Source organism: Diaphorina citri, unplaced genomic scaffold, assembly GCF_000475195.1.
Source record: "Diaphorina citri unplaced genomic scaffold, Diaci psyllid genome assembly version 1.1 scaffold655, whole genome shotgun sequence".
NCBI lineage: Eukaryota > Metazoa > Arthropoda > Insecta > Hemiptera > Psyllidae > Diaphorina > Diaphorina citri.
The window spans coordinates 90973-108472 of NW_007378088.1; the positions used below are offsets into that span (position 1 = coordinate 90973).

At 37.7% G+C, this 17500-nt stretch overlaps 1 protein-coding gene across 1 annotated transcript in view; it reads left to right on the forward strand.

The window, feature by feature from the left end:
* Nucleotides 1-17500, forward strand: part of LOC103510900 — a 54502-nt gene that overhangs the window by 21565 nt on the left and 15437 nt on the right. Inside the window, exons 3-12 of the mRNA XM_026824841.1 lie at nucleotides 1959-2059; nucleotides 3841-4026; nucleotides 9183-9311; nucleotides 9809-9938; nucleotides 10854-10976; nucleotides 11176-11265; nucleotides 11534-11657; nucleotides 12300-12518; nucleotides 12887-13061; nucleotides 13379-13541. Of these exons, the coding sequence (XP_026680642.1) occupies nucleotides 1959-2059; nucleotides 3841-4026; nucleotides 9183-9311; nucleotides 9809-9938; nucleotides 10854-10976; nucleotides 11176-11265; nucleotides 11534-11657; nucleotides 12300-12518; nucleotides 12887-13061; nucleotides 13379-13541 (1440 nt within the window). The remainder of the gene's footprint in view (nucleotides 1-1958; nucleotides 2060-3840; nucleotides 4027-9182; nucleotides 9312-9808; nucleotides 9939-10853; nucleotides 10977-11175; nucleotides 11266-11533; nucleotides 11658-12299; nucleotides 12519-12886; nucleotides 13062-13378; nucleotides 13542-17500) is intronic.

A 17500-nucleotide genomic window follows, 5' to 3' on the forward strand; every position in this document is an offset into this window, starting at 1 on the left:
AGAAGAAGAAGAAGAAGAAGAAGAAGAAGAAGAAGAAGAAGAAGAAGAAGAAGGCGAAGACGGAGAAAAAGAAGAAGAAAAACGAGGAAAGAAAGTAGTAGGTACAAGAAATATTTAAATTAGGTACCTACTTGTTCTGAGATGAATTTTAGGAAATTGAAAAGTTCAAGTAGGTAGGTACTTACTCTACCTACTGTATGGGAACAAAATAGGTAGGTAGGTACTTCTACCTCTCATTCTTTTGAAAAGTGTACCTACCTAACTTTTACCAACCTACGAATACAACTTTTAAGTTGTTTACAGTGCAGAGAAAGATGCTTTTTTCCCCAAGAGGTTTAGAGGGAACTGTGAGTAACTGTTAAGGTCTTTTCGTCCCGAAGGTGCAGAGAGAAGGAAGAGAGAAGAGGAGAAAGCCAGCCGTTCCATGAACGAACCTTATCTGTTGAGGATAATCGGCTCCGGGCGTTAATCGAACCCGTGACCTAGCTCTTAATCCCTTATAACTTATAATAAGGCAGACGAGCTACCCTCCAAGCTAACTACGGTTGGCCTAGGTATCTGACATTGACCAATGAAGATAGAGCTAATATAAAACTAGGGTAATTAACTCCACCACTTAACCTCTACATTTTAATATTAATCTGTATATTTTTTTTAAAGCCCTTGACTTTTTCCATTAGACAAAATGCTTCTCAAGTTATCAATCATATTTTCCATAACAATCAATCAGGGGAAAAAACTCCTGTAGCCAAGGAGGGGTAAAAGAGGGAGTAAGTGGCATTGGAGATAATTCTATTCACTGATGCTACTACAGGCAAAATAATTAGGATTTTCCCTCCACTCATCCCACTTTTTCGACGGTTTCAAGAGCTCCTGTTTTGTTTGGTGCCTTTGATTCTCACTTTTTAATGCTTTGTTTGAAATAACGAAATCAATACCTACCCTCTACGAGCATTCAGTTATGAAATTTGAGCAGTTTGGCGCTTAAAATTAAAATTTGTATGTGTGTGTTTTTTTTAATAAAATTATTTTAAAAGGGGCACGACTTCAAATTTATTAGACCCACTTAAATATGAAATCGTTCAATATTTCGTTACCAAAAACGGAAAATTCCTTTTCCCTAAGAGGTTTGATAGAGGGAACTGTGAGTAACTATTAAGGTCTTTTCGTCCCGAAGGTGCAGAGAGAAGGAAGACAGAAGAGGAGAAAGCCAGCAGTTAAGTGAACGAACCTTATCTGTTTAGGATAATCGGCTCCGGGCGTTGATCGAACCCGCGACTAGCGCTTATAAGGCAGACGAGCTATCCTCCAAGGGCTCCAAGCTAACTACTCTGGCCTAGGTATCTGACATTGACCATAGAGCTAATATAAAACTAGGGTAATTAACTCTACCACTTAACCTCTACATTTTAATATTAATCTGCATATTTTGTTTAAAGCCCTTGACTTTTTCCATTACACAAAATGCTTCTCAAGTTATCATTATCAATCATATTTTCCATAACAATCAATCAGGGAAAAAAATTCCTGTAGGCAAGGAGGGGTAAAAGAGGGAGTAAGTGGCATTGGAGATAATTTTATTCACTGATGCTACTACAGGCAAAATAATTAGGATTTTCCCTCCACTCATCGCATTTTTTCGACGTTTTCAAGAGCTCCTGTTTTGTTTGGTGCCTTTAATTCTCACTTTTTAATGCTTTGTTTGAAATAACGAAGTCAATACCCTGTACAAGCATTCAGTTATCAAATTTGAGCAGTTTGGCGCTTGAAACTTAAATGTGTGTTTTTTTTAAATAAATTTATTTTAAAAGGGGCACGACTTCAAATTTATTAGACCCACTTAAATATGAAATCGTTCAATATTTCGTTACCAAAAACGGAAAATTCCATTGAAAGCACACACTGTTCTGTGGTTCTAAAACTCTAAACGAACAAAATTATGGCTTTCTGCTTCCCAGGTAACCAAAGCGACAATCTTGGGCAAAGTTGTCGATCAAATTCAGCTGGAAAGGTCAGAGGTGGCATTCCGACTCTTTACAGATGGAAATCATACGCTCAGGTGAGTTTTGGATATTATCAGTGAAAACTTTTAATACATACCTAGCATAAGAAACATCAACCATAGAAAAGCAAAACTTAGAACATCTGAAGACTTTATCAACACAACAACTATGCGATACCTAATAAATAACAAAAACAAGGAACACCTATAGCAAATGAAGAAAACAACAAAAATTAAAGCAAAAACCAACAACTGAATGTAACAAGGAACCGAGTAGAAGCAAAAACAATGGAGTAGCAGAAACACCAAAAACAATAAATTGAAACAGCATTAAATTTAAGTGAAGACCTAACTATTTGATTGTTCATTGTCCTCAAAACCAGAAGTAACAGAAGAAAAGGAAAAGACCATCAGAAACAATAAAACAGAAGTATCAACAACCACAACGAAAGAAAACATCAACAGCAACAGAAGCAGCAATAAAAATAGAACACGAGTACAACCAACAAAAACAGCTTCTCACGTAATTTAGCAATAGCAACGAAATCATTAAAACAGCACCTGAAGAGAAATAAATCATAGACATTAACAGAAGAACCTAAAAAAACCAAGAGCAACAAGAATAATAGCAATCGAATTAGTAGAACCAAAAAGAAAATTAGTAGAACTCAAATAGAAAATTTCAAAGGCAAGAATACAAACTACCTTGTTTCTTTCCCCTTCTAATACTTATTTGCTTATTTATTTCATTTATTCGAGTGTTTTAACAAGATACCGAAAGGAACCGCCATAAATTCGTGTTAATAAGGGCGAATTTCTTTTTATAGGTATGGGTCATGGGTCGGTAAGATGATAATATGGGAAAATCCCCCTACTCCGTGGTTTCATTTTACCTGGAGTTAAAATAATAAAATTAATTTATTGATAGAGAGTATGGTCACTCTACAGTTTGAAGCTTGTCTGATATAATATCTTCAGCAGTTCAGAACTATAGCTCTTGGAAGTGTGATCCCAATGAGCAAAACAAGTAAAAAAGAGTCTTTTATTGTGGCCCTCACAGTTTTTTGCTAGCCCCAGTCCCAAATCTAAGCCCTGATCATTCTTCTTGTCTTCTCTGGGAATCATCATCTCCCCATTGGTCATTTCTTCACCATCTCCTATTGGTCATTTCATCATCTCGTCTGCTACTGGTCCGTCATTTCTTCATCTCTTTATTTCGTTTATTCGAGTGTTTTAACAAGATAGCTAAAGGAACCGCCATAAATTCGTGTTAACAAGGGCGAATTTCTTTTTATAGGTATGGGTCATGGGCGACGATGATAATATGGGATTTTCCCCCTACTCCGTGGTTTCATTTTACCTGGAGTTAAAATAATAAAATTAATTTATTGATAGAGAGTATGTTCACTCTACAGTTTGAAGCTTGTCTGATATAACATCTTCAGCAGTTTAGAACTATAGCTCTTGGAAGTGTGACCCCAATGAGCAAACAAGTAAAAAAGAGCCTTTTATTGTGGCCCTCACAGTTTTTTGCTAGCCCCAGTCCCAAATCTAAGCCCTGATTAGTCTTCTTGTCTTCTCTGGGAACCATCATCTCCCCATTGGTCATTTCTTCACCATCTCCTATTGGTCATTTCATCATCTCGTCTGCTACTGGTCCGTCATTTCTTCATCTCATCTTGTCTTCTCTGGGAACCATCATCTCCCCACTGGTCATTTCTTCACCATCTCCTATTGGTCATTTCATCATCTCGTCTGCTACTGGTCCGTCATTTCTTCATCTCGTCTGCTATTGGTCCGTCATTTATTCATCTCGTCTGCTATTGGTCGGATTGAAGGAAGGCCACCGCTCACCATCGTGCTCCGTTTTCCAGATCCAATCTGGCGGCCAGGTTTCGTGCCGTCGACCAGGCCTTGGAGTCTGCCACCACATGGCCTGTCATTAAGGTACCCCCGTACAATGGTGGGAACGAGTCGGTCATCGCCAACAAGGAAGCGTTTCAAGTCCGCCTGCGGGAGTTCAGGTGAGTTTTTTTTTTTTTTTCGTTAGGGGTTTTTTACTTTCGTTTCATAGGGGTTTTTACTTTTGTTTAATAGGGATTTTTACTTTTTTTATTTTTACTCTTGTGTCACAGGGTTTTTACTTTTGTTTTATAGGGGATTTCACTTTTACTTTTATTTCATAGGGATTTTAATTTTACTTTGCTTCTGTTTCATAGGGATTTTATTTAATTCTTCTTTTTATCACTTCACTTCACTTACCTATACCTACTGATCGTAGGGTTTTTTTAACTTCACTCATTTAATTTGAGTTTTTACTTTGCTTTTGTTTCATGGAATTTTACTTTTTTTTAAAAAATTACTTTTGGTTGTTTCTACGTGAATAAAATTCAACAGGGTTAACTTAAAATTAATAACACCTCGTTCGATCAACAAGTGCACCCTTTAAGGGGATTTTCAAAACACAATTTATTACCTAGAATAGGTAATCTTATTTCAGTGATATCATCTTAATCATCTACACGAGGCCTACAGTATCAGAGGTGTGCCAACAGAGGCGTAAAGTAATATGCTACAAAGACACTTCAAGAGGACTACAAGGAAGAGCAAGAGAGAGAGAGAGAGAGAGAGAGAGAGGAGGGAGCGAGAAATTATGACGAGGACAAAATTGAGAGAGGAGAAAGGGAGTGGGAGAGAGACAAGAAACAGGAGAGAGGTGGATAGAGAGAGAGAGAAAGAGAAAGAGAGAGAGAGAAAGAGAAGAGAGAGAGAGAGAGAGAGAAAGAGAGAGAGAGAAAGAGAAGAGAGAGAGAGAGAAAGAGAAGAGGGAGAGAGAGAAAAGGGAGAGGGAGACAAAGAGAGATGGAGAAAGTTTCCTATGTCGTTTATTGTGTTTTCTTATGTGACAGCCAACCGCCAATTTGAAATTTGAGAACCCTTTATCTTCCTCCTCCTCCTCCTCCTCTTCTCTCTGATCATTCTCCTCTCCTCCCTCATTTTTCTCCTTCCCTTTCTCCAGCTCCTTCTTTCTCCTTCTACTCCTCCTCGCACTCCTTTCATCTCCTTTTTCCTTCGGATTTTCTTCTACTTAAGATGGAAATTTATGATTTTTATGGATGCTATGGTTTAGAACAGAACTGAGCCCCCTATCTCATTAGATTAGCCCCTTTCTTCGGAATATTAGGCCCATATGAGCTTAGTTTCTTTGCCAAAATGATCACATTTTTTACAAACTTGACCTAAATCAGACCCAGAATTAGTTTGCTATACATATATGCCGCCAACCCATTCTTTTTATTTTAGGCAGTAAAGGGCGTCAGATAGAGTGTTTTCATCAGGACTTTTGTACATTTCCTTCATACTCGTACAGTAAGATAATGTACATGACATTAAGGAGGATGTGTAAATAGAACGAAACTCCAAGACAGCCGAAAGGTAGAGCTCAAAACATCATCTTCTTAGTAAGAAATCAAAACATTCAGTGTCAACAGCATCAATTTTTTTTTTTATAAAATAAACAAAAAATCTCTTAATTTAGATCTCTCTCTCTCTCTCTCTCTCTCTCTCTCTCTCTCTCTCTTAAAACAAGGGGAAACGAAAATATTGGGGACATGTTTTGGGGATAAAAGTCTTGGGGATAAGTAATAAGTTTTGGGGGTTCAAGACATTTTATCTCTTGGGTTTTATCTCTCAAAGATTTCCTCCGTTTTTTCCCCCCGTTCTCAATTTTTTTCTTGCTCGTGTGTGTATCTTTTCAGATTGTTTTCATTACCCTCGGTTTCTATTTATCTTCATTTGCCTCGTAGCATTTTCTTGATTTCTTCCAGTTTCGTTTTCCCATTCATTGTAGTGCCAGTCCCCATTTTCCATTAATATTAATAAAATCGCACTCGAGAAAACGTTTCCTTCCTCGCCCTAGAGGTGTTGATGGAGAACTCTCAATGGCAAATGAAGGTTTATTAATTTCGACGGGGTTGTTGCAATGAGATGTTTGTATTTTGTTTATAAAATCTGTTGTTTATGGTGGAATATTGATTTTTATCCTCTTGCTCTCATAATAGATTTTATGTCTTTTCTAATCCATCCATCCATCCATTTTTTTTTTTTTAATTTTTTAGAATATTGTAGGTATTAGAGTTTGTGAATCTAAATAAAACTGACGTTTTCCTGGACAGCTATGACTTACACAATATCTTTGACATACAAACTCTTTAAAATGATTTTAAGAGTGAGAAGATATTATGTGTATATATTTGTTTTGAGGGTATTTTTTTCTAGGTTGAGTTCAATGAAGGTTCAGATTCATGCTCACTCTCAGGAAAAACTAGATAGGTACTCTGACTTATTTTTCAGTGAGTGCTCTACAATCCTGTTTTTTGCTAATGCTTTGTAGCACTTGTAACAGCCCCATTCAATACTGTCTTTACACTCTCCTTATTTCTGTTCTCAAAGTCTTTTTTGTTCATTTGATTCTTCCCCAATTCTATTTATTCTCTTTTATGTTGTGTTCCATCTTGCTTTGACAAATGATATCAATAAAAGTTTTTACAGTAGTTTCCAAATTGTTCGAGTCCTTTTGGGGGAGAAATTCGGGGTCAATAATGTTCCTTTGCGGTCTCTCCCCGTAGCTTTTCCCCCTTCTAGAAATTATTGTAGGTCTTGTTACCAGCTAGTTTTGAATAACATGCTGTTATGACAGTTTCATTTTCTAACTGAAATTTGACCTTCACTCATACGTGTTTATTATTTTTGTTTGTTTTCCTCCAATTTTTATTGAAAAAAAAACAGCAATTTCATCTTTTTATGTTTAAAAATTGTTCAATACGTAGATAGGTATGGGTACCTACTATGAAGAAGTTTATGACCCACTCTAAATAGAATTTATACATAATTTTATGAACGAACATAGGTAGTGTGAGGAAGGTTTTAAAGTTCCATTTCCTACACGAAATTCTAAAATTCCAAGGTGTCACTTTACTGCTTTCATATCCAGGTAGGTACTTGCTTTCAAAGTAAATAAAACAATAAATCTCCGTTCCAGAAAAATAAATCATCTTACACACACAGTTCCCCAGAACTTTGTAAACAGAGGTTTTGTACCTACCATATTGCATCTACGGTAAATCTAGAATTTTTTTTTTATCATTTTCTAGCTGATTTTATTGTTCTCCTTCTGTAAATAGAAAATGTAGAAAAACGTGTACGGATAAAAGGATCGGAGTAAACAATTTTTCCAGTAGGACAAACACACTCGGGGAAATAAATATTTTAATTTTCAAAATGGAAAATTCTCGTTCCTACCCGTTTCTGGTTTATGTTCAACGCAGAATAAATGGAACAGTTGTGACAAATGGGACAAGCATAAATATTGGGTTGGTAGGTAGGTAGACAGGTAGGCAAGGTAGGTATCTGACTAAAACATTTGTTACTACCTACGTGTTAGGTGTTTCTGTTTCCTGAATGATGATAAACAATCAATTCCGAAATGTGTAGCGTGCCGTAAAAATGACATAAAATGAACAGCGATGGCTTTTAGGTACCTACGAGCGTATACTGAAATGTAAAATTTTCAACGCACGGTAGACAGATACTACATACGGTAGGTAGGTACCTGATTGTAAAGCCCATTCTCTACTTAATGCATTGTGAGATTTGTGAGAAATGCAAGTGCATTAGTGTAGCTATCAAGAAATTTTGTATGAATGCCTGATAACTTTTGTATATGCAATGTGCAACACATTTTAAATACAACTGAAATTAGTGGAGATGCTTGTTTCTCCGTAACGTCTCGTCTCTGAGAAAGTTCCAGACTTTTTATCTGGACCATAAGATCTATTGGGAAATGAAAACCCCATCAACCAATCATAAGAGTATTTTATTTACCTACATTTTCATTTCCTCTTTTCATACAAGCTCTTTATAACCCACATTATTCTGTAACCCCGATAAAAGAAGAATAAATTCTTTACAACGAGCACATAAAAGTTCATCTGATGAAAGTCTTGGTATTTTCTATTACTTAGATAAGTTCACCAGTGAAGGAGGGTGTGGTTTGAGATGTGGGGGTAAGTCGAATATAACGCCACTGACGGCGGCCTCTGTAGATCAAACTTCATTGGATCAGGTCATTGTTCCATTGGATGTGTATTTAAATTTATCCAAAACGAGTTCTTTTTAGGAAATTTCATAAAAAATGTCATCATCCTAATGATGTAATCATCTTTTTCTTTGCTTTTTCATTCATGTTCCAATAGGGTTGCGGTTTGTCGTCATCCTCTTTAGATTAACACTCCTTCTTCTTCGTGTGCCTATTCTTTTCGAATAATGGCGAGCATCCTTGCTATAATGACTTTATTGACTGCTGCTCTGAATAGTTCAGTAGTTGTTTTGGAGATTAACACTAGAAAAGGTATACCTTATAGTCCGATAAAATTATACTCCTAGGTAGATATTTTTTCCTGTTATTGAGAAAAAAAAAAAAAAAAAAAAAAAAAAAAAAAAAAAATTTCCTGTGACACGCCCTCCTGTTTACCAGTCGAGCACCTTGACCACTACACCACCGAGGCAGAATCATATCGATAGCAATACACACAGCCTTGGAATTCTGTGTTTTACAAATTGAATACAAACCATTATTGAGAGGATGAGCCTTCAAGTGCCTATGTACGTTATGTACCCATCACAGATAGGTACTGTCTAATGTCTATCATGCATTTATGTATATCCTGATGTACCTATTCCTACCCAGATGTCTGAGGTTATCCTGAGGCTATAACAGAATTTATGTCCGTTATGAAGTTATTTATGTCCGTTATGAAGTTATTTTTGTCCGTTATGAAGTTATTTTTTGTCCGTTATGAAGTTATTTATGTCCGTTATGAAGTCATTTATGTCCGTTATGAAGTTATTTATGTCCGTTATGAAGTTATTTATGTCCGTTATGAAGTTATTTTTGTCCGTTATGAAGTTATTTATGTCTGCGTTGAAGGGGGTTTAATGTCACTGTATAACTGCTAAGGTTTTTAGTGACAGGAGTATTTACCCTCCATTCGGCTATAAGCTACCCGGCTCCTCACATTAACCTCACCCAGTCTGAGGGGGTCCAGGATATATCTCAATCTCCCTCTCTCTCCTTATCAGTTTTCGATGGGGTCTAATTATCTCAAATGTCTCATTCCAGGCGGGAACAAATCCAGATGAACAATCCCATCAGTAGATCAGGAGAAACTGCCATCGAATATTTCGACCTTATGGCGAAATTCACGGACGAGTTAAGGAAACTGCAGCGGGAATTGAGATCTCAAATCAAGTAAGTCTGGATTTTGAGGTCACTTTGGGGCTTGAAATCTCGGAATTTTCACTTTCCATGCGGTAACAAGGTAGGGTACTTCTCCTCATAATATTTACCTCGACTCAGAGGGGCCGGGAAAAGCTAAAATTTCATATACACTGGCGACACCTGTGGGACAGTTGTGAAAGCTCTAGTAAAGGTCGGTTATTTTATACAACACTTTTTTCGCCTTTATTTTTTCCTCCATGTCGAAATTCATCAATGAACTCAACTTTCCGCTTTCCTTTACCCAACCTTTTTTCAGTCGAAGTAGCCAGCCTAGTTAGCTTGGTTGGTGGCGCGTCTGCCTTGTAAGCGCTAGGCCGCGGGTTCGATTCCCACCCGGGGTGGATTTTATCCTGAAGGGATAAGGTTCGTACCTTGGAACGGCTGGCTTTCTCCTATCCTGTCACACTATTCTTTCCTATTCTTTTCCGGTCAATTTTTTCTTCAACGTTTAATTTCTTCTTTTCCAGGAAAAATGTGGAGGCTGATCTGGAGAATGCTAATAATCAAGAATACGTCGGTATCGCCATTTTGATTCTGGTCCTCATGGTATCTCCCATTATAATCCTTCTGGTCCGGAACGCCGTTACCACCATACAGGTGACTATTATTTCTTCTTCTTATTCTTCTTCTTCTCCTATCTTTCGAGGGGTTTGATAGAGGGAACAGTCTTATCGTCCCTAAAGTGAAGCGAGAAAAAGGACAGGATAGGAAACTGAGGAAAGCCAGCCGTTCTGAGAATGAACTTTATCTCTTTAGGATAATGTTAATCCCGGTCGGGAATCGAACCTGCGGCCTAGTACTTATAATACAGCCTGGGTTGACTATAATATATTATACGTACCTACTTACGATATGGCAGGTAGATTCTTTTGGTATTTATCTAGGTTCTAGTAATCTGGTTCATCATTTTATCCCAACTACATTTTCATCACATTTTCTGTTTGTGTTTATTCTCATTAGCCGCCAATAATTTATTAAATTACCTCCAAGTCATTATAATAATTACCTTCTGCGATATGACGTTATCTGTGCAGAATTAAACTGTCAAAAATAGCTCCTAACTTTTCTTCAGTAACTTTATTATCCTAATTTGTTTCCATCTATTTTCATCTTTTAAGAACAAGATTTTATCCTTTGTGGATTAAAATTGTGCTCCTTCCTGTCAAATTTGAAATTTCTCCAAATATTTTCCTCTCTCTATTGTAAACTCTCATTATTTTGATTGACTTGACGGGCGGAGCGCTACCGCAATCCTCATTTTTTTTTTTTTTTTGAAGAGGTTTGATAGAGGGAATTGTAACTGCTAGGGACTTATCGTCCCGAAATCGAAGAGAGAAGGAAAACAGGGTAGGATAAAGCCAGCCATTCCGAGAACGAACTTTATCCCTTCAGGATCAAATCCGCCTCGGGCGAGAATCGAACCCGTGGTCTAATGCTTACAAGGTTTAAACTAACTAGGCTTTCCAAACTAACTAGGCTGGCGCCCTCAATAATTAATTATCTCACTTTCAGATGTACGCCGCACATTTGGCGCAAAAGGCGCACGAGCTGAAGCGCGAGAAACACAAGAGCGACACGTTGCTGGTTCAAATGTTGCCGCCCAGTGTTGCCATGCAGCTCAAACAAACACAACAAGTAAGTCCCACCCATTTTTGCAAACTCTAGTATTTGATAAGGAAGCTCTAACCCTCGGAACTTCAGCGATATTTGATCTTCTCTGATTTATTTTGTCCATTTAAAAGAAGGAATGTGGGCAACTTAGCGTGTAGGCTTAAAATTGTGAATTTGTGAACAGGTAGTTCAAAATTTGACGTTTTACTTTCTCATTTCTCAGGTACCTGCTGAATACTATGAGGCGGTCACGGTATATTTCAGTGACATTGTCGGATTTACTGAAATCGCTGCTGTTAGTACTCCCCTAGAGGTGAGTGATGGAAATAATATCCCACATCTACTAGTAACTGGAATAATGTAGTGAAACTCGAGACGAAGTTACTGTTTCTATTAGGTCTGTTGCCTCCGCTCCGCGATTTTTTCTACGGCCTTTTTTTTTGCAACTTTACGGAGCGGTTACGTATCAGATTTTCGATTTGCATCCTTACTTATTTGAGAGATCCAAAACACCTGGGGCAGTCTATGGCAATTGATTTTTTTTCTAGTACCTATTAAGATTTTCACTCTTTTTTTTTCAGGTGGTTAATTTTCTCAATTCAATTTACAAGCTGTTTGATGCTCGTATTGAAGGCTATGATGTTTATAAAGTGGAAACCATAGGGGATTCCTACATGGTAGCCTCTGGACTGCCTATGAAAAACGGTGAGTTTGTTTATTTGCTGTTTTTTTGTTTGTTTGTTTGTTTTTTTTTTTTTTTTCTTTTAAAATTTTATTTTCATCTTTAGGTCCTTCTTGGCTTCTCAGATAGAACCCTTCAATGAATCTTATAGTGTAGTGTGTAACCTCTTGAGCATAAGCTGGTCAGGCCACTGTGAAACTCGAACGTTTTACCCTCAGATCTACAGAGTCTCACGTTGAAAGGCACTTTGGACTTTGGCTCAACATTGGTGCCAATATCTTGTTGGTCATTCGAGCCTTATAGGTAGGATCACAGGAAATGGCAACATTTAATCTGTCAATTTTCTCTTCCATGCCATACAATGTTACTTTACAACTAACTGTAATTAAACTCACATGAAGGGGTAAATGCCATACAATGTGATCAGTCCTCGGTAACATGACCATTGACCTTCACCTACGGCGGAAACTTTTTGCTTTACTAAAGAGCGCAGTAGCACCCCACCCCGCCAAGTCAAACAGTTTGACGGTAGTCTTTATACCATAGGAAATTGCCAGATTACAAGTCGCTCTGCCATATTGTGTGATCTTAGCTAATGAAACAGGTTATTCGAGCCCCATTTTGACTCGATTAGATCCCATTTTTTCTGTGACATTGTTTCTCAGGTGACAAGCATGTATCCGAGATCGCCACAATGGCGTTGGATCTCCTAGCGGGATCCATCATGTTCCCCATACCTCACCGGAAGAACGAACGGGTCCAAATTCGGTCCGGTATGCATACGGGACCCGTGGTGGCTGGCATAGTTGGGACGAAAATGCCGCGCTACTGTTTGTTCGGAGACACGGTCAACACAGCGTCCCGAATGGAATCCACCGGTGAAGGTTAGTTATAGAGGGTGTTGCATTAATCGATGTCAACCCGAAAATGGCGAACACTACAGGTCAAGGGCTACAAAAGTTCCCCGACCACTTTTTCGAAATCCCCAGAACAACGGAGATATCCGCCGTTTTGATTTTTTTTCAAGTACCCCAACCTTGCTCTAAACTTTTGATTATGGTACAAAATCGGTGCTAGGTAGGAGTAAACTGATTACATGTATAAAAAGTAGACAATATTATCTCTCTTTTGGTAATCGTAATAGGTATTGGACTTGTAAATTTATTTTGAAAGGGTGTGCCCCTTTTAACCAATTAACTAGACCAATTAAAAATGTGATATTTCATTCTAAATCCATTTTATTCTCTTATAGCTCTCAAGATCCACATCAGTGCAGAGGTCAAGGAAGCGTTGGATGTGATTGGAGGATTCCGCACTGAACACAGAGGTTTTGTTGATATAAAGGTAAAGACTTCTAGTTCTTACCGTTTTTGGATATTGGAAGTCAAAAAATTCCAGGATCAAACTACACGAAATAATATTTACCGGTCGCCAATTACGAAGACTAAATAAGTTACAGAAAGAGGGAGGGAGGGAGGGAGAGAGAGAGGGAAAGAGAGAGAGAGAGAGAGAGAGAGAGAGAGAGAGAGAGAGAGAGAGAGAGAGAGAGAGAGAGAGGTCGGCGTTGTCAGCCTATCAATCAGCCCTAACTAGGTGATTGCTTTGGGCTGACATTTGATTTTGGCTACAAAGGATGGATGCCCTTTTTAGCAAAAATCTCGGACATATTTCTGAATCATTTTTCTTCAACGAATTTTTCCAGTGTGTGATAGACTTAATTTTTCGTTTGTTGTTCTTTTTGCAGATGTTTTCGCGTCAACCCGAACACAGAACGGGGCAAGAAGATCTATCTGTTTCAAATGCTCATCCTGCCATTCATACCTATCTCAGCGCTTATCATACAGAACTCATACACAATGCACCAAGTCATACAAGAACATGAGGCACTTCTATCTGAACAGGATTTGGTAAGAATTACTATGGAAATCTCTTTGTATTGAGCAGACAATAATTGGACATGAGAAAGACCCAGCTAATATCAAAATAGTGACGTTATTAGCCAACACCATTTGGCCAGCCACCCACTATCAGGTAGCTGACGACAGGTATACCTGATAGTGTGTGTGCCCATCAGGTGTCAGGTAGACCTGATGAGGTGAACTGATCAGATGTCAGGTCTACCTGATAGTGAATGGCTGACCTTAGAAAGCTGAGAAGCAAATATCTCAAGAGTCAAGGTTCACCTTCATAGTGAAAGAAAAGATCAGTGGTTGGGTGGAAGAGCTTGTTCTGTAGAACCCTGCCACTTAAAACAAACAAAGTTTTTATTTCAAAAGGAAGTAAGAAGTTTTTTATTTTTGTATTTTTCAAGACTGTTTCCGAGAGAGTTTTGTCGTGGTTTGTATCATTGATAAACAAAGGAGGCAGCAAAAAGTTGTTGAATTTTGACGCATTGTTTGCTGAACAAGTCTTTTCGTCTTCTTCTTCTTCTTCTTCTTCTCCTTCTCTAGTGTTCAGACGGGGTCGGCGTTTTTCGTCAGCCTCTCAATCAGCCCCAGCCAGAGTAATTGCTTTGGTTTTGGCTACAAAATTTTTACGAGTGGATGCCCTTCGAACTCAACCTTTGCTTTTCCTTTTGCTGTTTGCTTGTTTGTTAAACAAATATAGGAACAAAAGGGAAGGAGACATATTTTCTGTGGGGCCGCAGGGCCGTAGCCAGGATTTTGAATAAAAAAAGGAAAATAAAACTCAAAAAGGGGGGGCTGGGCTTCCCTAAATATACGGCCCTGAAACACTGCGCACTTGTGAAGAATTCCAAAAATATTTCGATAATAATATTACGTAGGGATTGAGTTTCCACTTTTTTTTCCAAAGAATAAAGATAAGTTATATATTATTATCCTCTAACAAGCAGCTCGTGGAGTGAAATCTCGTTGCCTTGAGTTATAAATAATAAAAATCATGAAAATAATAAATTCAAAATATTACTGTTTTTCGGAGGAAACCCCCACCCCAGTAAAAACAGTCCTGGAATTCGTAGAACCTACAAACACCGAAATTCAACGGAGAAGCTGATTAGTTATAACGAGTTTTCCTTGCGGTGTTTATAACGTATTCTGGAGGCGGGGAAACGGATTTTTTCGTAGATTCGTTATATCGAGCGTCTGCTGAATAAACAACGTTTCTCATTTGGAAGTCCCGCGGGACTGTTGAAAATCAGAAACGGAAGGAAGTTTCTCCTTTATATTAATTGTAGGCGGATTCCATTTCCTTTTCATTTATATCAATGGCTGAATTCCCTTCTCTTTTTTTACTTTCCTTATCCTATAGGAATGTATTCGACAAAATTTTCGATGGTCATTTTTGTGTGCCAAAACACGTTTTGAGGTCCCTAATAGAGCCTGAATCCAATTGAGCAATTGGTCCGTGTGTCTGTAAACAAAACATCTCAAGAACGGTAAGAGCTAGAGACTTGAAATTTGGTATGTAGTCGTCAAATGTGACAAGGATGCAACTAGAAACTTGGTTCAGATCGATGCAAAAGTTGGCGGCATTTTGGCGGCTTTTCGGTGGATTCTCGGATTCCGCCAAACAGGATGAGGAAAGTCGTGTGATGTTCACACCAGATTTTCAATAGAGGTGAATATTCTCTCTCTCACACTTCCCGTTATTCCTTGTTTTCTCGTAAATTCCTGTAGGACAGACGCATAGATATTCGAAGAGATTTCTTTCTTCTTCACATAATTTTTCTTCAAACTTCCACTTTTCATTTTGCGCTTTTTTTCTCAATGCGGCCTTTTTTCATTTGAATAGTGTATATTAAAACTGTTAAGAGCCTTTATGTCAATAGAAATGAAGCCTGAAAGCAAACGATAGAGAGAAGTGTGGGAGAACGAAGGAAGGGAGAGAGAGAGTGAGAGAGAAGGGAGAGAGAAAGTAGGGAGAGCTAAATGAATTGAGCGGAAAATGGAAATCAAGCATGGAAAGCAATCTGGAAGGCACAAAGCAGAGTCAGGTTTTAAAATAAAAGACTGCAGTCTGTGGTGTACAGATAGAAAAATGAAAATAATGGTGATTCATCCTGGAACAGCTCGTTATTGACTTTAATTATAGTACAGACGATAGAAACTAGACTCGGGAGAGAAAAGCGCCTGCGAAAAAGATATCGATGAATCGACGGCGTCAAGTATTTGGGCGTCGGCGTCATGGAATTCTCTTCATAGGGATACAAGAGACTCACAAAGTCTAGGAGCATTCAAGACCTCTCTGGTGAAATATCTTAAAGGCTCACAGTGAAATAAAAATTTAGTGGTTGGGTGGAAGAGCTTCTCTAGAAGAACCCTGCCACTTAAAATCTGTCGATCGACGAGGTGAAGAGTTGAATCTATGTTGTCGAGGCAGTGTAGGTACGGTTTCAGTCAACATCGATTATTTATCGATGAAGCTGTCGATCGACGAGGTGAAAAGTTGAATCTATGTTGTCGAGGCAGTGTAGGTACGGTTTCAGTCAACATCGATTATTTATCGATGAATCGACGGCGTAAAGTATTTGGGCGTCGGCGTCATGAAATTCTCTTCATAGGGATATATAAGAGACTCACAAAGTCTAGGAGCATTCAAGACCTCCCTGGTGAAATATCTTAAAGGCTCACAGTGAAATAAAAATTTAGTGGTTGGGTGGAAGAGCTTCTCTAGAAGAACCCTGCCACTTAAAAGAAAGTCGTAAAATAAATAAATAAATAATAATAAAGGAGGTCACACAGAGAGGTAGCCTATTTACCCAAGCCATGACCGACTCTAGACATTCAAAGTTAATTCAAATGACATTCAAATGCCATTCCTGAGATATTAACCTCCTTTAATAACAAATAATAATTAATAATACGTAGGTACCCACCGTTTTTTACTTTGTTCACAATTTTCCAGTTGAAATTTCCGACCTATTCTTCTCGTAATGAACAAAATCTTAAAATATTTTTTTCAAATTCACACAGTAGGTAGGTACATCTACGTTCCTTTTTTAATACAAAAAGTTATGTAATAATAAATAATACGTTGTATTTTGTATTAATGCTGTATAAATCGCAAAAGAGAAGAAGAAAACTTTTTTCTCAATTTTTTTAGGAAAAAAAAAAAAAAAAAGGGTTATAGCTTCGATTATTTGTGAACACAGATTTATGTTGACCCAAGGCATAAAAAATTATACAGCGTCGAGTTATTTTGAAACACCCTGTACAGATTTAAATCTCTCAGCTCAGTGGATATTATTTCTATCCATTTTAAGCTGCAAGCATAATAACATGATCCTCTGTAAGCAAAATTTTAATTTAAAAACTTGATCGTCCTGTATGAGAAAGTACTAGGTAGAAACATATGTAGCTAGGACTTTCCCTCGGGCGACTTTGGAATAATGATAATGGACATTTCAGTGGAATTATGTTCATTAAATTTAATAAGAGAGAGGGAGAGAGTCTCACTTTTAAGGCTTTGTTGAATTCATAATTTTATAACCAAGTAATTAGGTAGATAAGAACAAGCAACGAAAAAAAAAACTGCGTACACAGACATACCTAGACTAGACATAGTTTTTTTTTTTTTTTTAATCATCCCTATAAGCTTAATTAATAATGATAATGGACATTTCAGTGGAATTATGTTCATTAAATGAGAGAGAGAGTCTCACTTTTAAGGCTTTGTTGAATTCATAATTTTATAACCAAGTAATTAGGTACCTAGGTAGATAAGAACAAGCAACGGAAAAAAAACTGCGTACACAGACATACCTAGACTATTTTTTTTTAAGAGGTTTGACAGAGGGAACTGTAACTGCTATGGTCTTATCGTCCCGAAATCGAAGAGAGAAGTAAGACAGGATAGGAACTCTCAGTTCTACTTTCTATAACTAAAATAATTAAAAAGTATTGCA